The sequence below is a fragment of the Halichoeres trimaculatus genome, unplaced genomic scaffold, assembly GCF_033239565.1.
Source record: "Halichoeres trimaculatus isolate MK-OKI-2021-1 unplaced genomic scaffold, fHalTri1.1 fHalTri1_scaffold_5, whole genome shotgun sequence".
Taxonomy (NCBI): domain Eukaryota; kingdom Metazoa; phylum Chordata; class Actinopteri; order Labriformes; family Labridae; genus Halichoeres; species Halichoeres trimaculatus.
In genome coordinates, this window is record NW_027437183.1 from 12,702,102 (window position 1) to 12,729,605 (window position 27,504).

The following is a 27,504-nucleotide window of genomic DNA, read 5'->3' on the forward strand; positions in this document are numbered from 1 at the left end:
ACATCCTGAGCAGAGATGGAGCAGCACAATGGAGAGGCTGTGTCTGTGTCAACACCAGCTCTCTAAACACACACACATGTGGAAGGACACATGCTCACACACACACACAAAGGCACCCTTTCCTTTCCTCTCCTCGCAGCTGCACCTGAACTCATATTACATGCTAACTTCCATCCTGTTTGTGTGTGAGTGAGTCACAGCTTTGTAACTTGTAAAAAGAGAGAAAGAGAAGTGCTTTAAAGCCACCACTTGTGGTTTTGTACGATGAAGACTGTTAACTGAAATTAAATCTATAGTTAACATCGTTTTTAACCAATTTCCAAAGCTCACTTTAAATCTTAAGATTTCTTTCTCACCCTCGAGGCAGTGAGTATTTTTTAATAACCCATAAAAATCATTGTGCAGAAAGTTGATGCTTGCTTGAAATGCCTGATTCATCACAACCAGCATTTAACTGCCTTTACTTTCTGCCAACAGAACAATATTAACAAGAGTTAGAGAGAAATTTGACAGCCTAACAGAATTTTCTTCATGACTGGATGCTGGAGCTATACCACTTGAAAAATGGTTGTCCTGGATGATTACTGGGGTGACTGTTTTTGGTATTCATTGACAAGTATGACCTAAACACTTAATGAATATAATGAGTGTACAATAGTATAAAACATCAAATGCAACAGATTCTTGATTTGGAGAGCTGCAAGATGAGCGTATTAAGGATGCCTGGTTATAAGAGTTTATTAAAGCTCCCATCAGGAATTTTTAAATGGTTATGAAGCTAACTGAAATTAACGGCAAGGCCTTTTTTAAGACCTCCACAACAACAAAAAATAAATTGGAGGAAAGTTTAACAATGTCTTTAATGTAGCTTTTAAATTTCTGCAACCTGTCTGAGGGGGTAGTAAAACATTTATGGTGACTTAACTGTCAAAGTAAGTAGTGTGAGACTTTCCTTTTGGAAGAATACATGACTTAAACAAGAAACGCACTTAGAGAGTGCAGACCTCTGCAAAGCATATTGTGATTGTCACGCAACACTTTAGTCCTACTTTAATGTTATACTTCCTTTCAGCGGACTGTCTGCTACAATTTGGTTTTAGTTGCAGGTTTGTACAATAATTTGTTACCTGACAGTGTTGAAAATTATAATGACCCAGTACATATTTCAAATTCTGAATTTTAGTATCCAGAACATATAGCCAGGATCTGGATTGTACTTTTACATATGTCATAAATTATGGTGACCTTGTCTTGTATTGTTTTGCAAAGCAATCTGACTATTTAGCATGGAGTTTTATACACATATGGTGAAAACGGCCCTATCTCACATTGATAAAGAATTATTTAAAAATGTCCTGGATCCAGATGGTGATCCGGATCACCTCCAAAATTCAATCACTTCTTCCTCATCCCATTTTAAACATTTTCTGAAAATTTTATCAAGATCTGTTTGTTACTTTTTGAGTTGTGTTGTTCACAAACAGACAGACAAACTCACCCAATAACATAACCTCCTTGTCCGAGATAACAAGTGCAGGAAACTATCACTTAAGACAGAAGGGTATCACTTGGTATCAAAAGCAATACACAAAGGAGCTTTAAAGTTTTGTTGCAATCAACAAACAAATCGATTCACTTTTTTTCCACTCAGAGCTCAGAGTCTTCCCTTTAAAAGGTTGCTATCAGGTGTGGCCCTTGAAAACTTCAAACTCAGTAAGATGTCAGCATTTAAATTGTCTTAGCTTTTTAAAATGTTTTCCTGCTCATGTGTCTTCAAGCTCTGAATAACAGCCAATAAAATCCCACTGACCCAGCAGTCAGGAGCCGAGGTCACATTTCAAGACGGTTCTTGCTCACTGAGCACAGTCCAGACTAAACAAGCAGCCTGAGTAAAGCTGCTGAGCTGTCCTGGTAGGGCTAAAAATGTGACACAGATTAATAAGACAACCTGGTTTTGTCATGCAAAGGCCTGTTTCCATTTGCCCTGAGCAGTTCACAGTGAATACAGAAATACATGCTCTATTGTGTATTGTTTCCTAGAATAGAATCCATTTTCATTATGCACGCGCATTTCCATTTCAAATAATTTATGAGAAAGAAACTGTTGGATGAGTGTACCTTCACTGAATTCGTGTACTTGAGTCTGAAGACTAAGCTTTGTGATAACTCAAGCAGTGCAGGACTAGAACTTAAAACATGAAAACCACCTTCAGGAAGTGAGTAAGATACATTTAAATTTACTCTTCTAACAGAGAAATTAACAGCATCATACTTTTGTCTCAGTAAACTTACTGCTGGGCCTGTTATCATTATCAGGAGTTGTCAGGAAGCTTATGTCTGCCCTCACTAATTTCAGTTATAACATTATTACTCTAGAACAGGTGTTTATTTAAAGCATGACACTGTGCCCACCTTTCCTTCAAACTCGCTGATCCTTGACAACTCCAGACCCATTTCTCTGCCTATTTTTGATCATATTTTGGGATATTGGCACCATTTAAACTGTACTTAATCAGCTCTCAGCAGTACCTGCTCGCACCATCCACGGACGCTCCTTCAAGTACTATGGGATTACTTTGATACTGAAGGGGCGTCTATTTCTATGACTTTTAAGCGGATTTATGGACATTAATTCAGAGATAATGCTATCCTCAGGAAGTGTCGCATTGAATCCCAAAATATATATGCTTCATGTCTGTGGGTTCAGATTTGACTGAGTTATGACTCATTCTTTTCTGGGGGCTGAAAGTTTGAAAGTAGCTTTCTGCCACCGTGAACTGTGTGTCACCTCAGTCACAATGGTAGCGAAATCTTTTTCTATTGATAGGAAAGCTGAAGGGAGACAGAAAACACAAGAACAGCAAAAAGAGTCCAACTGTACTGCTGCAACAAGGACCATGACTTCCTTTTTAGGTCCATTGTCGGCCCAAAAGCTCAGGTGATAACGGTAAGATTGGTCTGTTATGTGACTGAAAAAGAAATCAAATTCTAGGGATTCAAATCCCAGTCTCCTGGGTCTAAGTAGTTTGTTTGAACTAATGGCCTCAACATCCTAAACGAACAGACTAATCCTGGTACCTGTGACATCCTGCGACTTAAACAATGCTTCCAAAGATCTGGCACACAATTTACATGAAGAAGAGATTCATGGTGTTTTGTGTTTTGCAGCACAAGACTTGAATTATAGCTGCCATGCTTTAGAAATCGGGGAAAGAGAACACTTTGCTGTTTGTCTTCAGCAAAATTTTGGTCTCATGTTCTTCCCACTGGTTTTTAAACCATTGATCCGTCAACCCAAGTCTGACAGATACAAATCAGACTCAGAATAACATGACTGAACAACCAGACACGGTTTATCTATTGTGACTAGATCTTTTTTTGATATATGTTTAAATCATCCTCAACATAGAAGCTGAACATTAAAAACCTTTGTCAAGCTTGTTGTCCCTATTTTTGGCTAAGATTATACATCAGCACAAAAATCACTTGACTGATAAATCTGATTTCGATGATATTTTGTTCCACAACATTTTGCTCCCATCATTTTTCTCTTGGAAAAGTTGAACTGCACAATCTCTAAGAAAGGCCTAGGGATGTTACCAAAAACATAAGGCTCCAATGTGTACTGTATGGATGATGAAATTTCCAAACACCATACGATTTTTGGGAATATAAAAAAGCAGAAGTCTTTGACAAAAAAAAAATGGTAGAAACAATTGTAAGTCAAAGTGAATCACTTGGCAGGGGTTTCACATTTCCCGAAATTCAGCGACAAAAATGTGTGAGTAGGATGGAAGCTATGCAAATATCCTCTCAGACACAAATGTGGAGGCTCTGTAAAAATGGGTAAAGACAAAAAGAAAGATCTGAATGACTGAGGCAGGACAGTGGACCAACTGAGCGCGAGCGAGGGTGTGAGACTGAGTGGAATAGAGTGATATAGAGGGTCTCGGTCGGACATGTAGCCATGCATGGCCATGAGAACACAGGGGCTTTGTGTGGAAGAATGTCGTTTTCATAACAGCGCGTTTCTTCTGGGGGTGACGGCGGGCCGGCTTGGTCCATCTGCTGGGCCTTTGTCAAACTATCTCGCAGAAAAGAGAAGAACGCGATTAGCATGCACCCCGCACCTTATCCCCACCACCCCTCTAAATGCCTGCACGTCCTCCCTCCTCTCCACCTCCTACCCTTTCCTCTCTCATCACGCTCTCCATCCGTGTTCCCTCCCTCTTCATAACTAGATCATGGGTGGTAGAGGAGGGTTCATTGTACATTGTTTATGGCCTTCCCTGGTTCAAATCCTTCTTAAAAAGTGGATGGGAGGGAACTGGGGAAGCCAGCAGGCACCTTTGGGCTGTGAAGGGAGCTGTTGACGTTCTGAATGGGCTCAGGGCACCGAGAGGCCCTCTGTGATGTGGTGGCATGAAATACAACAAGCCAGAGTTCACTCACCTCCAAAGCTGCAGCCTGGTTGTTCTTTTCGGAGGCTGAATTTCTCTAAATTCTCTCCACATATCCAGAGTGTATGTGTGTTTTTGTCTGTAGCTGGGTCAGTGAGGTGAGGGGCATGTTTTGAGCATGAGTTTGATTAGTCATGCGTGGATAATAGCTGCTTAAAAGATGGGAATTCATTTACATGTTCTAAATGAAATGTTTCAGTAGTCTCAAAATATCTTAAGGTCTCCCTTTTTATTGCGTGTAAGCTAATTTAATGAAGGAATTGGTGCTCTTGAGTTGGAAACATGCTTTCAGTTACAAAAATCTTTGCTCGTGAGTCAGGTATATTTACATATCAACAAAAAGAACGCACAGTCAAGCAGTATTGCGAATATTAAATCATGCCAAAGGGATACCAAGGTTTCACTCCATTGTAATTTCATACAATTTCCCTGGAATATTCAAAAATTTCAAACCCAAGCAACCCATGCTACTCTGCATTAGCCCTTCTAGTTAGTCAAACACAGCTGAAAGGACTGAAAGGAGAACACACAATGTAGCATCACAGATGAACAAAACAAGCCTTAAGAATGACAGGGCAGGAATCAGTGCAGCACAATTAAAGATTTTCTATCTAAAATGGAAAGAAAGTCTGTATTTCTGTTGAAAACTTGCCATGAACACATAACCTCCAGCCTGATACTAGGACTCTGGGTGCACCTCCCAAACCGACTAAAGCAGCCACAACAACCTGTTACTTCAGCTCCTGCTGTTACAGAAGCTAAACACTAATTTGAGAGCATGAATTACTGTTTCCAGATGCTGTGTATTTCTGTTGGATGACTACCCAAAAACCCTGCAGAAAGAAACAGTTTTGAATATTTTCAGACTTTGGTTTTGAATGAAAACTTGTTCCAACTTTTAATTCAGGTGATTATGATTACTGAAGCTGCAAGTTTTGTTTCACACTGCGGACGTGGCTGAATGTCGCTGGTGCTGCGAGGAGAGGGAGAGGAGGCAACCGTGTAATCCCCGTCATTAGTGGGTTTTAACAGGATTTGGTGCAGCTACAATAATGGAGACTCTAGTGGCCTCCACTGCGAGACCCAAAGAGACCCGACAGGGAAGAACAGCGGCCACAGAGGCTCGACTGTTCCAGAGGACCCAACCGAGGGAAGGTAATCGGGATTTTTGAGTGTGTGCGTCTCTTTGTGTGAGTGCTAATGCCAACCACAAAATTTGTGTCCTATCCCTCTGTCTCTCGCTGTCTCACTCTCCCACACACACAAACACATTCTCCCTCTGGTTCCCATGCTTCCCAGCCTCATAGAGGGGTGTAAACATAGTGTGGCTGATGTTACCATGGTGAGGGCTGACTGAGGGCCGGGAATGGCGGCTATGCCCTCCATGTGGAGAGACCTGGGGCATGCTGGGCAATACAGTAACGCATTCACTCCAAATAAGTGAGGACTGCTTGTCTTAATGGATGCATGTCTTTCATCTTCAGGTCCTCAAACTGTCTTCACCAGAATTTTGTTTTCAGTCATCCTGGATTTTTGGCTGTCATTGCTTTCTTTAAGAGCAACATCTTTAAAATATTATTAGCCCAGAGATTTAAATTTGGTGATGTAGCTAATCAGAGGCAAGATAGGACTAAATACAGATAATAACCAAATTTTTTAAGAAGAAAAGGCAGAAGAAAAGATTATAATCAGAACTGTTCATTGTAAACATTGTTTATCATTCCTCTTCTTGGGGCTTAAGACAGATAAAACAATGGTTTGAACTGTCTCTCCAGCAATATCGCTGTTCTTCTTTTGATAGTAATATCTGAACGACTGTATAAAATCATGGACAGCACAGCGGCTACCCTTTTAGAAGCCAAAATCTTTAGAGCTCTTTTTGTGATTGAGCCAGACTCATCAGCCAGTTCATTCTCATTTTCCAATTTTGTGGATCCGGAGCTGCTGACATCCTGAGTCTTTTTTTGGGAGCTTCAGACAAAGGAGACCAATCATTGATCTTTGTTAAGATGACAGCGCAGGAGCTTCAGTTTAGCAATTACATTCACAACAAATACTTACAGCTGTTTAAACAAACTGGATCATGTATTTCCATTACAACAATGCTAACGCTAAAGTTCTGTCACTGCTCTGAGTGGCTGTGGGACCAATCGGTCACTATCCAGATGGCCTTGTACATGCTAATGCTAATGCCCCCTGGAAAAAAGGACATGAATCCTTCCGATCCAGAGTCATTTATCAATGTGAATTGTTCTGATGATGTCAGGCTCAATGAATGTATAGTTTTTAAATCCCACCCCCTCCATTTTAAAAGATGAGACATCACAATTAACATAAAATACTTAAGTGATCAACATGGTTTCTGTCATGGTGTCAGTTCTCATCATGCTGATTGATGACAAAGTGTTCATTTTTTAAGTTTAGTTTCTGTAAGTAATCTAATGTTAAAAAGAATGAATTGACAGCTCTGTTGACATATATGAGGTTCTGTACCATTAGCCAATTAGAGGAAACTGCAAGAGAGATATAACAAATGCTAACAAATGAGCGATTAAACTTAAACCATAATCTTATGTGTCTACTTCAGATCAACACAAGAATCTATTCTTGTATGGACTGTACTGAGCCGGAGGATTTTTGCCATGTATTGAATTAAATGTGTGTGTTTTGGTTACAAGGAGGCTGATATCAGTACCATGGCCCCAACAGAGCAATATATCAACGCCTAAAAGGACGTATTATGGCTTCACATCACACAATGGGAGGAAATGGAGGCATGCTGTCCTTATTTACACACAGTCATACAGCCGATGGTATATTTAGCAGTGTCGCCTGATCCCAGAAATGACATTGTTGAGATGAATCCTGCTCCTAATGGTTATAAAAATGAGAGAAACACAGAAAAAGACTGAGGGTTGTGAAAAATAAAAATCAAATAGATAAATAAAAAGCATTGTGAACAAGTGATCTGTGTGATCAGGGAAATTTGATGAAGAGAGATGTCAAAAAACACCCACGTATATTACTCTGCGCTCTGCATTTTTGTAGGCCTGGGAATGTGCCTGACCTTCACAAATGTACCCAGCTCCTCAAAGAGTTAGGGCCTCATTGGTTTATATGAAGACGTGTAAACACTTTTCTGCTCCATTTTTGCTTCAACTGCTGCCTGAAGTGTTACTGTAGATATGACCTCTACAGCAAAAGAAACTCTTTCAAAAAATGAAAAACACTCTGAAGGTCTCAAAGTGATTCATAGAAACATAAAAGTTCATGAATAAAAACACGTAAACAAACAGTTTCTGCTGATATCTTCAGGAAGCACAGCAATAACTTTGATAGCCCTGAGGCACAGAGAAAAACAAGTCTGAGAGTGAGGTGTTGAGTTAGGAAACGTCTGTGTGATTGCTACATGGCAAGTGGCTTCGATCAAAGTCATTGATGAAACACACTCACACAGACACACATGCAACAGAGGGGAGCGAAGTGACGAGGCTCGCAGTGGTTTCAGCATACACACAAAGACGCTCATGCACTGGGAGATATTTTCCAGAAATATTTTCCAGCAATCCGAATGATAAATCTCCCATTGCACGATGATGAATTCCCTCTGAATGCTGAACATAGTGTTCCCTGACCATGAAATATGGAGCGCTGGGATAAGAATCCTCTAGTGTCCATCTCTCGCTGGATCAAGAGTAGTTTATTGCTTTTACGGAACGTGACTTTGCTGCTGAGCAAATGACACACATATGAAGGCACACAAACATAAACCACTGAACTTGTAGAAGAAGGTGTTTTTACGTTTAATATCCATGCTTAAATATTGTACAAGACTCTCTTTATCCGGAAAAATATACAGCTGATTGCCACCATGAAAGTGCACAAACCAGCAGCTACAGGTATATCAGCATATATCGGCGTATATTGGCATAAATGTCTTTTATAGAGCAGAAATTATGGCAACAAGAAGCCTACATATGGGAGGACAGCAGTCTGCTATCTTATCGGGCTCTACTGTCCCTCTGGATAATGCACATGACTGATTCAAGGAATATGACTCAGGATATTAAAAGACGCAAAGAGTCTCATTCTGAAGCATTTAATATATCTGAGCCTGAAAGGGATAAAGCATTCTTTACACATTTTTGAAAAGCCACCGATGCCCTTTTCTTCCATATCTGCTCACATAAAGTCTCTTACACATGATTTAAGAAAGTGCGCCTGATTCCTCTGAATCAATACACATCATTCAGGCCTCAAACCCACAGATGAATTATCAATCATTGCATCTGTTGCTGAGTTTCCTCGGTTGCCAAAGACTTGCCTCTTTCCCTCTTCGGATTAAGCCACTTTTGTCTATTTACAATTTCATCAGTTGCTATGTTTGTATGCGTCTCGTAGCTTAGAAATCTTGTGATTTTATTGCCAGCACCAAAACAGAAGCCAAAAGGATTTAATACACTGAGCAAACCATTCAAAAACAGCCTGAAACAGTGTTGAGCTTTGGACTGCGTTCACAGTGGCCATCTGCAAGCTGCTGCGCACCAAGAACTGAGGCTCACTAGTCTGGAGGCATGATGGCAAATCTGTGTGAAGCTGGCCCCAGAATAAACAAGTCATTTTACTGGACAACCATCATAAAAGCTCCTATTGATGTTGCCTTGTTTTTTTCCCCGCAGCGTGGTTGGTTGTTTCCTAGCTTGAGCCTTGCTGGGTCGACCGTTGGCTTGCTTTCACATTGATTTCTGAAAGGGTGATTGTCTCCGCTACTTGCCTTAAACTGTTTGTCATTCAACTTTTACATGTCTTTATCGATATCCCCGCTAAGGCTGATGGGTTTCAGTACACGGGCCGTCGATTATGCCTCAGCGTAATCGACTCCACACATTCTTTTCTGCCTCAGGATCAATGGCGGTCATCCGGCGAGGTCTAATCTGGGGCAGCCATTCCAGTCATTCAGGGGGGGTCACATACCTCGGACATGTGGCAGAATTCCCGTCTGCTCCAAGAGAGAGCGCAAGTGTGGGACCAGACGCACTAGGTGACCTCGCACATGCACGCATAAACACATGCTTCAACACCCACGCCCGCGGTCACACCAACACATGTTCACCACCTTTAAAGTATATCCATATGCAGACACACACACGGCCACATATCACACGCAAAGGATCACTTTTAAATCCATGCGACAACTGGCCTGTAACACACACACACACACACACACACACACACACACACACACACACACACAAACACACACACACAGACACTCTCTAACAGACACACTTTCACATACACACCCCTCCAATAAACCTTCTGTGTCTCATTTCCTTGCCCTACCCCTCAGGCCGCTGCCACCCCATGTGGAGCAGGTGGGAGACCGGCAGAGCAAAGTCTCTGGTGCCCCAACACATACACACACACAGACACACACAGAGGCTCTGTTTCCTCTCCCTGTCTGCACACACCTCCTCTTAATGATCACAGATATGTTAAAAAGCTGTGCCACTTAAAGCTGCAGCCCCTCGCAGCCACTTAATTTGACATGCTTGGGAGGAAAACAAAGAAAGACCCCTATTGTGACTTTTTAACAGTATCCAATCAGGCATGCCACTCAATTAGCCGTGGACGACGCAGAACAAGGATCCATTTTATTAGGACCACCTTTTCATGCTGCTTTAACCTAACTGCAGAATGCTTAAAAGATCTGCGAGTCAGATCTTTTGACACGGACCCGACTGTTTTTACACACTTTGCCTTGAGGTTTAGCCACATGGACGTTTTTAAAATACTGATGAGAACTGAGAAGCCAAAATCAATATTGAGTGTCTCCCTTGCTGTGGATGGTGTAATTGAGCTATAATATCTCTAAAAGTTGAACTGCACACCAACAAAGGAGATGCAGAAGTAAAAAACACATTGACAAATGGACAGAAAGCAATAAAAGCAGGTGACAGACAAGCAGGAAAACGGTCTGGCCGAGACACAAGGTGTTTTAAAAAAAATCGATTTGCGAGGGCAAGGATGCTGCCAACAAATACAGAGCCCAAACTTCTTTGTTAGTTGTGTTTATTACAGCACAGTATGTGCATTAAAACTGTCAGGCTGAAAAGTTTTGACATCAAAAGCTTAGTTCCTTTCTTTTTTTATCTGTATGCATTTGTGTGACTTTGTTGGTCTGCCTGGATGTTTAACCAAAACAGGGCAGAAGTCCTCAGGGACATCATGCAAAAGGTGAAGAGGTTTTGGCAGACAGTGGGTCCAAAATAGACAACAACAAGACGGTGGCGAAAGAAAAATCCCAGACTGACAAGTGTTTCAGATTCTCAGCCTTTTGCACTGAATCATTCCCTCCCGATCCTCCAAACTTTCAAAGAAAAAACCCAGCACAGCAGGACACCAGAGTTCAGTGCAGGGGCCTGACTGCAGTGGATCTCACAGCCCTTAGACATTATCGAGTTAAAACACAATCCTCAACTGGTAGCAATTGATGAAACCTTTATAGCTGTGAGTCAAATTCAATTTGCAACTGTAATGTGCAAGAAGATGATGGAGGATTCAATAATCCCTGATGGAACCACACTTGCTGAGTTAAATTAAACCTTACACAGGCCAGCATTTTTTAAAGGGTGAAATATGCAGCACTTTTTTTCTGACTGCAATAGATCCTCCCTTAAGCGTAGGGGAAACACATGTTGAAAAATCTGCCCAAAAGGTTTTATCACTCACCTGGCAGCGATGTATAACGTCCTGTTCATGATCATAATGAGCTGGATGTCCAGTTTGTGCCGCTGGGTGTTGTTCCTGCCAGGTTTATGGCCTACAAATGCTGGATACTGTTTTGTATCTACAAAGAGAGGAAAGAAATGAAACGTTGCATGACTTTTCTAAACATTAGTAATAAAGTAAGTGTAGTGTAAGGACAAGAACTTTGATTTTAGGAATTTAAAATCTTTCATCAGGTGTCTCCTGGGTTTAACTTTGATTTCAAGCCATGTGTTTTAGAGAAAACGCCACCATAGCTCCTCCTGGGACCATAAATTGTAGGGTGAAAATGTGCTCTACTGTAACATGCAATCGTTCCATTGTTAGTGGCTTTGGATGAAAGCAGTGGCTTTGGGTTAAAACAACAGCCAGATAGAGGGGCAGGTCTCTGTGAGGTTGGCCACGAGCACTGGGTACAGCATCAAACCCAGAGAAAGAAAAGGATGAGGCAGGACAGAGAGAGAAACACAGACAGAAAGAGAGGAAACAATGACCGTATCTATTTAGCCCGCAACAGCATTTACACTATCACACACAGCATTAGGAGCCCAACAGAAAAATAAGGGATTATCCTTTGATGTGGGGTGGGCGCCGTTTCAAATGCTGCTTTAAGGCCTTCATTTTTATGTGTGTGTGTGTTTAGGTTCATTCCTCAGGCGCCAAATTACACTCCATGCCTACAGAATGTATTCAGTGCAGGGGGGGAGGAAAAGCTGGTATCAGAGGAAGCGAGGGGCTGAGAGGGATGTGAAAGAGCAAAGGGATAGAATGAGTGAAAAAGATATCGAGAGGGGGATTTGAGAAGAGGAAGACAAAGAGGTAAAAAGGGGAAGAGAGTGAAGGGAGAGAGCAGGAGAGGATTTGTAATAAGGGGGAGGACAGTGTAGGAGAAGTGAATGGATGTACTTACAGTTGCCGTGTGAGATGCTAATGGGCTCGCTGTCTTCAGGGAAGCCCGCCCCGGCTATTTGCAGTAGAGTGAAGTAGAGTAACAAGGCCTCTGACCTCATGGTCGCATCAACGCTGCTGCTGCTGGTCCTCTGCTACAGATTTACCTCGGCCTGGAGAAGAAAAGGGCAGAAGGGAAAGGAAAAAGAGACAAAGTTCGTCAAACAAATCTTTTTTCATCTTACTTCCTCTTCAATTACTTTCTCTTCACGGTTTGTGGGTTCTTTGTGTAGAAAGCCAGGGGGAGACGGCGAGTACAGGAATATAGAGGAAAAAGTAAGGCAAAGAGAATTTGTGTCCACTTGATTTAGCTGTTTGTGCGTTTTGCACGGCCCGTTGCAATCTGGCAGAGAAATATTTATATATGTATTTTTCGATGACTCAAGTGAGCTGCGTCGCAAGCAAAACAGAATTAATTGGATTAGCTGGGTAATATGCGTCATAGATCGATGTCAGGCAGAGAAGATCTCCCTCTCTCTGTCTCTGTCACTCTCTGTGTTCATGTGCATGTGTGTGTGTGTGTGTGGTGTGTGTGTTACAGGGTCTTAGTGAAGTAAGAGAGCTCTTGTTCAGATTAGCCTGCTGTAAAGTATCAGCAGTACCTGGAGATGGGAAGGGATGGCTTGGCAAGTGCCTCATTTCCCACTTGTTAGTCTCTGACGAGGGTAGCAATCCCACATCCAAACTCCTACAGGCCTCTGACTACCCCGGGTTGAATCAGATGTTCAACACTCAAATTTAGCACAGCGTTAGTTTGAGAGCTTTCTGCAGGCTTGCACTCTTCTTTCTTCCCCTTTCAACTCATTTAGCGCTACACTTGGACTCTAACTTAAATGCCAACTGCTCACTCTCCATCCTCACTCAGCGAGCGTGATGATTGCCTGGAGGAGAACCACCATGTTTTTTTCTTCAAAGCTTACCTCTGAATCCTAGAAAACATTATGACCCTCAAAAAGGCTGTTTTCTAATTTGTGGATTCTAACTAAATGCTTAAACTGAATTGATATACCATCTTCATTGAACAAACCATGGCAACTGAGCTTTTTTCCACAGCAGTTTGTGGCAACAAATTACACTCATAAATCATCCGAGACAATTATTGCGTCGGTAATCTAATCAGGAATAAAGCATTTAATTTGCATAAAGGACTTTTTTTTTCTTAGTTGAAGCTACAGGGGTGAAATGTTGCCGGCTAGATCGAGCACAGGGATGCTTCAGGGATGAAGAATTGAATAAAATAGTCGATTTCATTTGCTCCAGTCTGATAAAAGTTGTTTATCCCACGCTGTATTTTTCATTCCCTATTGTATGTCCAAGGGGAGAGAAAGCAAGGGAGGAGGGAGAAGGAGGGAGAGTAGGGGGCATTACTCTCTCTGTTCCTCTCTCTCCTCCATGCTCCTGTGAATCTCATTCAGGAGAGGAATGAAAACACTATTCACTGGGAGAATCACTTTAACACGGAGGAGAATACCAATACTAAAGCCTGGATACGACCTTGATCTTGGAGGCCGCTTCGTTCAGCTCCCTCCTTTCTCCCTCCTTGGCCTACACCTCTTGTCCTCACTTGTTTTTTTTTATCTACCTCATTTCATTTTATCAGGAGAAAAATGCTGTAATAGATTTTTCCTGCACCCTCACCTTTCTAAAGCAGAGGTTGACAGCTCTACACCAACGCTGTGCTTTCCAGTTTAGTCCATATTGTAAATAAATCTTTTTTTACTTGTTTGTACTGTACAGTAAACATCTGTAGAGAACTGAAATGTGTTTCTCTTCTGAACTTTGAACCAGGAAACCTCCAGTAATTGACTGATTGATGAGCAGGAAGTGGCGTGAAGCAGCAAGGTTAGCCCAGAGGGAGCTGACGTAGTGAATGATGGATGAAGGTCGCACTTGGTGGGAAAACAGGACATGGACAGGCCCTTTACTGTACAGTCCAAGTGGGTACAATATGTGACTAAATTTTGAGGCAAGATTTAATTATATCAGTAAATAGTAGAAGAGTACAATGGTAACTTCTGCCTTGTCAGTTTGTTTCTGTTCATGTGTAACAGAGTAATCTGGATTCAGATAAATTTCCAGGAAATTCATCCAATAATATGCAAGTGATTGAATTTGTGTGCTTACCCTCTAACATCTTTTATCATTTCCACAAAAAAACCTTAATCTCCCCCATAATACACCAACCCAGCGTCAGCATTTCAAGCACCGCAGGCGTCATCTGTTTCTAGACGGGTGTGCTAGCTTAATGTCGGAAATAAGTGTTTTCCAATCACATATATGACAGTTACCTACCCACTAAATGAGGTAGTGCCAGTGGGAAACCAAGGCTTTTTTGGACAGCCTTAAACTTAAATGGGATGTTTAAAAAGACAGCTAGCCAAGATGTAGCTAACGCTAGCTAAGCTGCTTAGCTTGTTTTCAGGTTAGGGTTCCTTTAGCATGAAGACCAGTGCTATTATAAAGATAGCAATCATATCAGATCCAGGGTTGATAGCATAACCTGTGGGGGTTAAATAAAGATAATATCTCTCTTTTAATATTTTAAAATGCAGTGCTAAAAGAGGGTATACCTTGTATCAGCCAAGCGTAGTCAACAAATCAGAGATGAGATCAGGAAAGGACAAAATAATATCAGATAAATAACATCACTAATTTAAAATAAACCCCATGGGGTTAATTGTCCCCTGGGCTTTTATCTTGAAAATCAGAGTCTGCTGCAGGCAGCACACAACCTCCACCCATATCAGGTGAGGGTGTAATCGAATGCTAAAAACTGTTAGTCAAACCATCTCACACTGCCTCCTGTGATTCACAGAATAAATTGAGCACAAAATGACTTAAGTGAAACCCCTCAGCTTTCCACCAGCCCTTTAGTTACAAGCTGCCACACATGAGTACGAGGAGGGAGTGAGGCGCAGTCTGTCTTTACTGAATTACGCTTTTCATGGAAGAGAAAATTGCTTCCTTGCATTCGATTGTGACTTGGTGTGTGTGTGTGTGTGTGTGTGTGTGTGTGTGTGTGTGTGTATATGTTTAAGATTTTGATGTCAAGTGCTACCTTTGAACAGCACATCAGACGTCTGTTTTACCACACATCACACAAACGCAAAATGAGAAAATCAAGAACTCTAGCTCCACACATAAATGGCCTTTGACCAAAAAACCACACTTGCGCAGGAGGACGCATGTGGATTTCCTCTCTTGTAAAAGTTCTCCTTCAAAAGGGACCAAAGAGATGACATTAAGAGGACCACTGCAGCCCTGCGCCTCCTCCCCCTCCATCTCCTCCTCTGACTTTTAATAGATAATAACATTTTGAGAACCTTTGCTGCTATTTCTTTTACACCTTACGCACACACTCAGTGATAAAGTAGCTGCTTGTGTGTATGCTCATAAGTGTGTGTGTGTGTGTGTGTGGAGCAAGGCGAGTTAATCATGCTGGAAACTGGCAGGAGGCCACCAGCAGGTAATAAAAACACGAGGACCCCCCAGAATCCCTCTGCATGCCTCGCCATCTTATGAATAACACACACATGCGCTAGCACACACTCAGTCACCTTGTCTCCTTGCAAGAAGCTAGCAAAGACCAGGAAACTTGGAGGAAACACGAATAAATTGGGGCAATAAACAACTCACAAATACTCAGACAGACGCAGTTAACCACTTTCCCTCCCCAGGCAAAGCAGCCCCAAATCACCCTTAGCTTTAACAATAAACATATTCTCAGGACTAATGATGTTATTGCTGCTGCTACATCAACAAGTTAGCCATGCTTAGGAGCTAACAAAACACACACAATAAAACATGTTTATAAGAGCAACAAGGTCAGCTACAGTGGCCCTCAGGTGAAAAAAGGACGGAAACGTTAGACGTTCAGTTTGTTCATCTCGTTAACTGCAGAAACAAACAGAAAACACTGGTTCAGACACACATAATCAAGCTTGGTTGAAGAGATTTTCCTAAAGAACATACACACACACTCGCACAAACACACTCAGAGCCAGTTAATCTTGAGGAGGTCCAAGCCATTCATCTCCCAAAGGCCCCCGCTGGGCCAGCCATCAGACTGCGCAACCAAGTGAGAGACTGCCATTTAATTACATCTGAGGGAACCTGTTAGTGTTAGACTAACGCTTCTGGATGTGTTAAAAGACTGTCCGACCAAGAAAAACAACGCCATTGGATGTTCCGGCAACAGGCCTTATGTGAACTCAAATACAATAGCTCTTAGTGGCTCTGAGCGAAGGAGAGTGGTATGATGTTAGAGGCTGAAAGTTTATAAAAGATGCAGATGGATTCCACTTATGGAACAACAAAAAGGACTATATGAGTAGGGGAGGCTCACATAACTTTATTTTAGACCTTGGATTCAAAAGGTGCTGAAAAATAATTCTTGTCCATAGTTGCATCAGGTAAGAAAAAACATCCATGAGCTACCTCAGCAAACAACCTGAAGAATTTTGTCTGTGTTTATATTTGTGTTCACAGCTTGCTTCATGGCCAACAGTCTATAATAGCCTATACTTGAGCTGTTGCCTCATACCCTGAATTCCTGCCATGTACACCACCTGATACAGGGACTTCACATTGCAAAGCTGTATAGAATAGCTGACCTGTGAGTTAAGGACATACACACCGTCATGAGTCCTGTCTTCACATGCTTTTGTGTTACTTCTTTTGAGATCAGACTTTGCAGCATTATCAAGAATCAAAGTGCTTTAAGCTGTTGGGTTCTCGATCAGGAGTGACAGTGTTATATGAAGGTTTTAAAGTTGCAGGTTCTTTTCAATGCAGCCTCACAGCTCAGCAGCCTGCCTGTGTTTATATTTGGCTGTCTGGGTTATGTCTGCAGATTGGTGGTGAAGGGTTTACAGATGACAGGAATGGCAAAGAGATGGGGGTCGCTAACCGGCGGTGTTTACTGTTGCATGTCTATAATTGTGGCCAGTCACCACATTTGGAGGAGGTGTTGCTATCAGTGTCTTTAACTGGATGACGCAGGCAGACAACCACACTGACTGTTTGTGCTTTGCGTCAGATCGGGAACTTTGTGTGGTCATAAAAGGGTTGTTTGATTCTGAGTAAATATTTATGTCCCTGTGTCTTGCTGTGATCCACAGAAACAATCTCAAACAGAAAGTTTAATTTAGAAGAAAGTAGTTCCCAATAAAACTGTCAAACTATGGATCACCCAGGCATTGTTTCTCGGAAGAGACTTTACGGTTCAGCTTTTTAAGTAAACTTTAAATCCTGCAGGTCCTTTGCATTGTGTTCAGATAGAGGACTCCAATCAGTTCAAAACTAACTTTGTAACTTGATTCTGCTTGAGATAAACCAATCGTTTGAACATGAATAAAAGTCATAAAAGTGTCTGGCTGAGAGGAGCAGTTTGTCTCTGCGTTGCTTTTCCTGTTGTGTTTTTGGAGCTGTATGAAAGCAAAAAGTGATTTTACAGGTGGATGATTGACAGCAGGGGAACTCCAGTGAAAAATTCAGCTGTGTGACAATCTCACAGTGTAACGGAGCAGAAACAGACCCAAAACACGGGTGTGAACACAACACCTGCACCACCACAGCTCAGCCACATAAATACCATAGCTCACAGGGCTTTCTATGGCAGCACCTGTTCCAGGTCAGGGAGGACGTGTTTTGGGTGGAGGTGTGAGAGTAAAAGAGAACGAAACCATGCTGGGAGAATGGTGGAAAGGCGTCCAGGTGAGAATAATGCATTGATCCACCATATGGGGATAAGAAATGGAACATATCCAACCACCTAGGGCTCCCAAAAGGGGGGATACTCTGGCAGGTGTTTACACTTGTCAGCCCCGGCCTGATAAATCAGAGAGAAAAGACAGGAGGAGCTGTCTGCCTGAACCCAGGAGGCCGTGATAAGAGGAGCGAATGGAGAGGGAGGAACCTGCCTGTCTTTCAGAGAACAACACCCAAACTATAGTGCCCAATATGAGCACACAAAAACAGACACACACCCACATCCAAACTCCCACAAGTAGACCTTGAGCTATTAACCAACATGCTGGTGTTTCCCTTCCACTCCCCCATTTTTCATCCTTCAGATGTTGCTTTCAAGTAAATATCTGTATGGGGGCAATCCATCATGGTTTGATTATTAAAAGACAATGAAGTGGACATGAATGAGGCGCCCTGTCGCTGTAGGGCCTTTATTGAAACAGAAGCCCAAATGCAAGAACGTCTCCCTTCAAGAGGTGACGGATTGATTCTGGATGTGGGCCAAGAGGATTTTAAAAGACGAGAGGGAAGAAGAGAAGAACAAGAGACAGAAAAACAAGTGGGAGAACAGAGGCAGAGCGCCAAATTGTAACAACAGAAACCTAACAAAGACGTTCAGCGACTGGAGATAAGCTGCTATCTTTAAAACTCTGCCACTGTGATCCAAAAGCCATTAGGTTCGGACACGCCTCTGTGCTTCTTAATCATTAAAAACAATTATCAGTCACAGAGCAATGGATATCCTTTTTTCGGGATACATTGGGGACACTCTTTGTTGCATTTAAAAGGAGGAAAAGTAAAGAGAAAAAGTGTAACTACGACAGAGGAAGAAAGGAAACAGGAGGAGACAAGTTAAAGGGAATTAAAGAGAAAGGAAAAGAAAGCAAAGGAAAGGAAAAGATAGCAGAGCAGAGAGAGGAAGAGGAAGAGGAGGGGAGGCTAATGGGTGTTTGCTGTGTGAGAGTGATCCAAAGTAAACTGACATCACACCAGCCCTGCTACCAGCAGACATCAACAGAGCAGGAAGATGAGAGGAGATCTCTACCTACAACTCACTACATTGTTTTTAAAAGTAGGTCAAGAGCTTGTTTGGCTGCTGCAGGGCTGAGATGAACTTGCAAAATAACTCTGGAAACACCGTCAGCCAAAGGTTTAGCACTAGACAAAAAGCATGTTAAACAGCCCTGGATCAGACTTACATAGTGTGCAAAAAAAGGATTATCAACACATGTAACAAAGAAAACAGGTAGATATGCATCAAAATACAATACACATGATGTGATAACAGATATCTTATTTATCTCTTTTGGTTCTGCCAGCTGTAGCTGTGGGAACGACAATGTCAGTCAATTTCAGCAACCTTTGGATAGACTGTCAGCAGTTTCTGTGCAGAGATTTATGGTCCCCAGAGGATGAACCCAACTGATTTTAGTTAATCCTTCATTTTTCTTGTTCAGGATAAACAGCAATGAAAATTGGTACAAACATTCAACATGTTCCCTTAGGGAGAATTTGTAATTACCTTGTTATTTTTCTCCTTCAGAAGAATCTTAATAGTATTGTTTCTGTTTGTTTTGAATCAAATTAATGTAACAAACAGTTTTTGCTGTTGGCTTATTTGTGTTGGGTGATAATCTCAGGATACAACCACAACCACTGTCTGTCATCCGAAGACGCTTTGTGGTAAATGCCTCTGGTGACGATTGATTGGACTTGAAGGTGCCACAAGTTGGACTCAAACGTGAGCCAGCCCGTGCAGCATTTGCAGTATCAATGGAAAGGCCATGGTTGTTATTAGGGATGTCCTGATCTGAGACACTGATCTGTATCTGCGCCTGATATGGCTATTTTTGGAGAATCGGACAGCATCGTTATGTGATCGGGACGATCCAGTTTTCATGTGTTTTCGGCACCATCTCCCTTGCATTGCAAACATGTCCGCTATGTGGGGCAAATTCTCTTTGGAAAGCAATGATAGTCAGACAGCATCTTGCAGCATTTATAAAGTGAGTGTTCCTCAACGAGGTACCAACAGGGCTCACTTTAGTACAACGAATATGATTTGTCATTTACAACAGAATCACCCAACAGAGAACAGTATCTATCAGAGAAAGGTATCGGATCAGTATCAGATCTGTATTGGATCAGTACGTCATCTGCAAAACATATGATGAAAAAATCGGATCAGATCGGAGGTAAAAAAAAAATCTGTATTGGAGCATCCCTAGCTTTTGGTTCTTCACATCCCCAGGTCTAGCGCCTGCTCGTCTGTTTGAAGTACTTCTCAGCTAAAGCTGACGGATCATTATCAGAGGTATGAGCCACAACAAGAAACCTATCTACTTATCTTTTACCAACAGTCTACAGGTCTTAGGTTTGCCAAAACAACACCATGAAGCTTTATCAGATCCGATAAGAAAACATCTTAAGGCCAGGTCAAAAATCTCTGATGCCTTTTAAAGAATCAGGAAAAATAATCAGAGATTAGCTCGAACAACACTGCTGCAGGTAGATCCATTACTCAAGCTCAAATATTTGATCTGTCAGCTGTACTTCAATAATATCTTTTACCAATATAAATAAATAGCTGTCCAATAGAAGTTGTGTGTTTTCCACTATACAAACTGTTTTTCCTACACCAAAGCCTCTTAACATGTGACTACTTTATTCAACTCAGACTGTAAATGTGCCATGAACTCTTCCCATGCTAATTTAAAAAAAACCCCACAGAGTTCAAATTGTATTCTATACAGGCCATGCTTATATTTTCCTATTAACATTTTAGCATACTGGTATTAGCAGTTAGCTCAAAGCACTGCTGTATTACAGCCTTATAGGACTGCTAGCATGCTAGCTGTTGCTGTCTTGGCTGGTTTCTCTCAGTTTTGTTTATTCATTGTCTTGCAGAGCCTCAGAGCAGTTTTTCCTCCCCGCTCACCCACTTCTTCACACAGCCTTAATGAAAGCTGTTGTTATGATGTCATCATCATCATCATTCGTCCTTCCTCTACACTTTTTATCTCCTCAAGAACAGGAGCAAACAAGAAAAAGGTGAGAGCAGCGCAGACTGGTCCTCTGCTTTGTTGTGGGAAAAAAAGTGTTTATGAATCAAAACAAGCCCTCACTCTATGACACACATCTAACAACACACACAAAAACAATGCAATCCTCGCATCACGGGCACACACACACACTAACAACTGGTGCGTAAGAGATTGACCCTGAAAGACGAACAAGGTTACACATTTAAATATCAAAACCTTCTCCCGGCCTGTCAATCATCCTTCGTGACGATACAAGCTGGGCAACTTAATCAATCTGGAAGCAGCTGATAGGAAGCTGTGTGGGAAAAGCAGAGAAAATTGCTGTTGATAAGGACATGCTTGGTAGCACTCGGCCTTTTCTGTCTTTCCTTTGATCCAATTATCTCCTTGGTTTGATGCCACATTGCCTCCCTTATTTGAATGTTACAAATCACTCCTTTCATCCCCTTTTCTCTTAATACACCTCAAAACCTGGGGCCTGACTCTTTTTTCATTTTACTAAAGATCATTCATCTTGTTCTGAGTTGACCGCTGCCAAAAGAGCACAAGATTCTGAAGGATACAAACCGAGACTCAGCATTTCTCCTGAGGTGCAGCAGAGAAGAAATACCAGTAAAAAATGTCAGAATGTCACTGAGCTAAATGCCACATTAACTCCGCTGAGAGAGAGATGCTGGGATGACTGAAGCACAGCGCCCTGCGGAGCTGAGATGGGGGTGTTGAAACTGTCACACGGCATAATGCACATTTTACTTGGAAACTCACTTTATGAAGGCCGACTGCGGGGTGCCTTCAGGCGACACTGCACCATGCCATGCTATGCTCAGTCACAATACAGACCTGGGACTACCAGCCTGTGAGGTTTGTGAGTCAAGTGCTGCTTTAAAGTTGGCTGCCTGGGGTTGGAAACATTTAACAACATGTTTAGAAATGTATGTCCGATACAGGAAGAGGTAAACGCAGGGGCAGATCTGACTTCCAGGGAGGAGTTAAGCACATCCTCCTCAGGCTCTCATCCTCAGTAAACATCAGCTAAGCCATCAGCTGGGAGAAGCAGAACAGAGAAATCCATTTCTGTGGGTCTCCAGTTAAGTATTTCTGAATCCAAAATGCATGAGGCCTAAAATGACTTTTTATGTAATTTCTACAAGGGAAAAAACTGCTCCACTAAGGGAAAGAGGGGAGAGCTTGATAGACTGGCAGTAACTCATGCATAAGTTCTTTGAGCCATGGCAGGAAATTAGTTTGGGTATTTAGAGGAGTATTGGAGGAGCAGCTGAGGGACGCTGTGTTCCTGGGGTAGTTTTCCCCACAAATAAAAGAGGATTCGCAATCAATAAAACAATAGCCGTCCGGCCCAAGAGCTGGATGGTTACAAACCCTTTTCCTCGACAGGCCCAGACTGTAAATGAGAAAAGTCTCAAAGTCGATATTCAACGGCGGCTCACTAAGTGGTTTTTACTATGGATATAACAGGCTAAAGGAGAATCGGAGGAAAGAAATGGAATATCGTTTTATCCTTCTTGGATTTGACTGGGTGGATATAAAGTTCTAATCAATACTGCACGCATGTATTAGGTCATGAACATTATATGCATGAGAGTCTGCAACCCACATGACCTCTGCTCTTGGGCAAACGCAGGAAAATCACGGTAAGGCAACCAAGAGCTGTGGTCAGAAACCTAAAAACATCTGGCACAAAGGTCGAAAGGCCTCTAGGAATTCACTTTCCAATCCCAAGACTATTTATACACATTCTTTATTTTTGCTCGTGCTTCAACACTCAACTCATGCAGCTGTTTTGTTTTGCTTCTTCCCTCTCCTCATGACTAAACTGAAAAAGCAGACTCCGGATGTAAGCGGGTGGCCTGCAGGGACTGAAGAAGAGGTGTGATGGTTTTCTGTTGTTGAATCCATCTGGTGCAGTTTGCACTTCTCACAGCCTCCTGCTTCTTTGTAATAGGTGTGTTTCAGAGTTTCACTAGGTGTGATACATTCTCTCTGTGTCTCATTGTGCTTCTAATGCAATCCCATCTCAGACTTGCAGCAGGTTGAACTGTGCCACGTTTTCCACAAATGTGCATTTAGGTAAACTGCACAATGGGCAATTTGTAGCAAACAGTGAGGTACATGCAGGAGGGAGCTGCTCATACATGACAAAAAGGCTGAGTAAAAGCCATTAATATGCCATGCTGCCCTGGTATAATACCGCTCAGTAACACAGGACACCATGTGCATCTGTTTCAGTCATAAACTCTGCAAATGCAGCATGATTTCATTCCCTGTTTCACCATCACAGAAAATCATTTCAGCTCTGTTAATGGCATTTCTTTCTTGTTGAGCTCCCAGCTCATTTGATGCAGGTTCCATTATGCTAAGTGATTGAGTCTGTGTCCTCGCTGATAACTGGCTAGCTGGCCATCCGTTCCACGGCGTCAGGCCTATCAGATCTGACTGAGCATGATGCTAATCTCTATTAAGGTAATGTGCCGGCCATGGGTCGGAGGAGAGCAGAGCACAGCCCAGCCCAGCCTTTCTTACCCTGTCTCCTATTATCTGTCCCTGTTCTTTATTCACGTAGAACAAACCACCTTGTTCAGTCAGTCTCTGTTCATTACATTTTTACATCATCTTTGTCTTCCTTCTCCCTTTCTCTCTGCCTTCAAATCACCTCATACATCTTCAGAATGGAATAAACCCTCGTCCCACAGACTCCGTTTCTCCCCACGACAGGAAACCCATATTTATAATGGAAAAGAGACGAAGCTAAACACAATTACATTGTGTGTTAGCCTGTGATATTGTGATGCTGATAACAAAATATCTTGTTTTCTGTTAGTGCATCATATCCAATAGCATTATGAATCATCTCTGATAAAACCAGGACATTCAATCCCACTGCTGCACGAGGCCACAGTCACCGACAGACAACACATTGTCCCACAGCAGCTGTCTTATTGCCAACGTACAGAATGAATCTCTCTGAATGTTTTTATCTCCACAGACCATATTGTAGGAGAGAGCTGCTCGTCCAGCTCCAAACTAATGACAATGACAACGAGATGACAATGCTGGTGCAGGCGGATCACTGGGACACCCTGCCAGTATGCAAAACAAAAAGTATCACACGTTTGATACAATGCAATGCAGCCAATTCCAAATGAATGCTGTCAGTCTGCAGCAGAGTACTGATTGTTCCTACCATTACCTTTATGTTGCAACAATAAGGTGTCACAATACAAGAAGAAAAGTAATCTGCTGGGGATTGCTTTTGAAGGATTTTCCTTTCTTTGCCTCAGTGTAGCTGCCAATAAATGACTCTGTAGAAGCAAAACTAAGTGGAAATAAGAGAACAGAAATATTTTTTTAAAAAAGAGATGTGCAAAAGATAAGTTGAAGAAAACACCACAAAAGTGACATAAGCGTGCAGTCCCTCAGAAATCTCATGGCTTCCTCCTTAAACCTGATTAGAGCCAAGCCAATCAATGCAATTAGACCCCTCAGTGAGTCACAACGCCCACTCTGATATATACACTCGCATGTTTGTTGTAAGCTAGCTTTAAGAGGCTTCTCATGAAAACATGAGTACAGGACTAACAACATGCAAGCCCGTCACGACTCAGTGTCAGCCTGCAGGCATGTCACATTAATTGAAATAGGCAGGTATTAGTTTTATCTTAAACCTTTTTAAAGGGGCTGTGTGGAGTTTGACTGATCTTGAAAAAGGCTACCTTCGGGAAACTTCCCTGAATGTAATCAAAACTTTAAAATGAGATTATCAGTGCCTATATTGCTGGTTACATGTTATTTTAAATTGCTACTTCTTAGCTTCCAGGTTGGGTCGACCAGGACCAGGTTGATTCACAGCACGTCTAGGTCTCTATGACAACACCATGCCAGCTGATGATGTTTAATAGTGAGAAGAGATAAAACACAGAGATCTCTAAAACTGCACTGATAAGTACCTCACCTTGGCACGTTGTATCCAGTAAAAAGTTGTCTTGACCAAAGAAAATTTGATTCAATCCGATCTCCAATTACTTCCAAAAGAAACACTCACCTTGCTAAAAGTAATTTACGATTGTGCAGAGACTCCAGGCCACAAGGTGGCGAGGGAGTGCAATTAAAACAGATCCTCCTCATAAAATTTTTAAGCTTATAAAGAAAACCAAAAGTGAAAGTTTGCACACAAATAGAGTCATAAACCACAAAAATGTCCATGAACTGTTCCGAAACAAAACTTCCAAATCCAAGAAGGTCTCTGCTTTACTTATAAACAAAACATGACCTTATCATTGTTGGGTCCTGGCGTGGAACAAATGAAATTCAAAATCAAGATGCTGAACCCATTGTCAACAAAGCCTACTTAGTAGAGCAGGCTAATGATCTGTTAACCATCAGCTATGAGACTTCGAACAAAATCCCTTTAGGTTTATACGTACATGAAGCTGGATTATTAGTTAACCTCAGTTAACTCGAGATGTGTTCATGGCAGCTGTGCATGAAGCACTCTGGGTCACATCTGAGCTCATCTGAGAGTAATTAACATTGCAAAAACACTTTATAAATAGAATATGAGGGGTTTTTTTTACTGTTTTTTTACTGAGATGTTGGAAAACTGGGTGAATTTGCATGGCTGGCACTGAAGCATGAGTTAATAAACAGTGAATGCTAGGTTCATGTAATGAGCTGTATGAATGCTGGTGCCACAAGAGAGACGCCTTCCTCTTTATAATGAGACCATGAAATCAATACAAGAAGCTGCTCTGCAGCGCTGAACTTCATTTATGCAGCAGTTTAAAAAAAGAAGACAGCTGGGGGATAAAACTGAATCAAGTTAGAAATGTTGTGTGATCAGCATTGGGAAAAGAAAAACAATTCTCCTGATGTTCCTCCTGTTGTTGACTACTGTAAGTGATGTAATGATAATGCAAGTGCCCATAGCAATTTAAACACATGGCTGCTCGTGTGGCATGATTAAGACGTACACATGGTAATGGTAAATGTAACACAGTGTGACATGAATAAATACATGTGTTTTTTTAAAGGAGGTCATGATGATGCAGACGTAAATCTGACACATAAGATGTTTTTTTCTTTATAAAAGAAAAAGATTGAGAGGGACAGAAAAAGACCTACTGTACAGCAAGAGGTTAAAAAAAGATAATCTGACCTTGCATTTGTTTAACAGCTGTCCAAACCATACAGTCATGCTATTGTTTCTCAAATACACAGTCATTATGCTGTAATTACAGTGTACAGTTCCAATGAACACTGGTTATACTTCAAAGGCTTCAAAACCCTGCACTGAGTGGAGGAAAACAGGATGAAATTACATCCAAATCAGCTCCCTCTCATTTTATAAGTGCTACAATATACGCAGAATGTAATTCATATTTAGTCAAAATTTATTTCATGTGTCATATCAGACTTTTACAAGCTACAAGATCCTTCTCAGCTTCTCAGAGGAACGCATCTATTACATTATGCACTGCCGCCCACCGTCACAAATTTCAGCAAAGCACAGATGACATTTCTCCGATAAGTAATTTTCCATGCTGTGTCACAGCGTCTTTGTGATTGCTAACTTCTTCTATCAGCTGTGTCATGCAATTTTTCTAATGGAAATGTTGCATTAATTCAGTGGCCAGGGTTATACATCATCGCCGTAAATTTCCTTTGGGGGGTCTAAGCTGAACTGGACCAGGCCAGACCAAAGCAGGCTAGCTTTCAAGGAAGTGGCGACAGACTAAAGTAATTAAAGATTTTTTTTTTTCTCTCATACAGACACGTAAAAAAAAGTCCTCAATTTTCCAAAAATGTCCTTTTTAACCCAAATAGATGATTACATACTGGGTGCAATAAGCTGAAGGTGTTCCTCAGTTATCAGACAAAGCCTTTTTAATGTTCACATAATATTAATGTTTATATTATTTGTCTAAGTTGAGAAAAACATGTGTTTTCTCTACAGATCAACTCTAATTCTTAAGATAATCAAGGCTGTCCTCAAACTTGACTGAAAAATAAGTGTGCTACAATAGATGCACCCATTGAATCTACTCAAATGGTGAGGCAAAGAAAATGGGACATGTGGAAGAAGTATAATTTCAGCACAAATGAGCAGCGCACTGAAAGTAAAAACAGTTTACGATCACTCTGCATAATTGCAGGAAACTTGCAAACTGGAAGGTTGAGGGCACAATTATTCCTTCTTATCTATTTTCTCTTTTTCACACCATAACTCAGTAAGTGTTGTTCCTCTCAAGTGATAAAAGCTTTAACAGTCTCCAATTTCACGCTTACGAATCCTGATTACTTTTTTTCCTCTTCTTTTGGAATAACTCGCTACACAAAGGCTTTTCGAGACCGCACGCACAAGATTTCTGTTCAAAAGTCAGTCCTCTGGCTTTCATCTTTAACCTTACAACCTTCTAACCTCTTCCGTTTCCCGGCTCAGCCACATCTAAAGATCTGCTTTTACGACTTCCTGATGGCAAAAGGACAGAGGAGGGGGACATAAAAGCGAAAGGGAGCCA

At 41.7% G+C, this 27,504-nt stretch overlaps 1 protein-coding gene across 2 annotated transcripts in view; it reads right to left on the reverse strand.

Moving 5' to 3' along the window:
* The window catches only part of sema6a (sema domain, transmembrane domain (TM), and cytoplasmic domain, (semaphorin) 6A), a 126,994-nt gene that overhangs the window by 63,071 nt on the left and 36,419 nt on the right, over window positions 1–27,504 (reverse strand). For both annotated transcript variants that reach the window (XM_074669512.1, XM_074669513.1), the window contains exons 2-3: window positions 12,139–12,289; window positions 11,193–11,310 (exon numbers count right to left, since the gene is read on the reverse strand). In XM_074669512.1, the coding sequence (XP_074525613.1) occupies window positions 11,193–11,310; window positions 12,139–12,238 (218 nt within the window). In that variant the 5' untranslated portion in view covers window positions 12,239–12,289. The remainder of the gene's footprint in view (window positions 1–11,192; window positions 11,311–12,138; window positions 12,290–27,504) is intronic.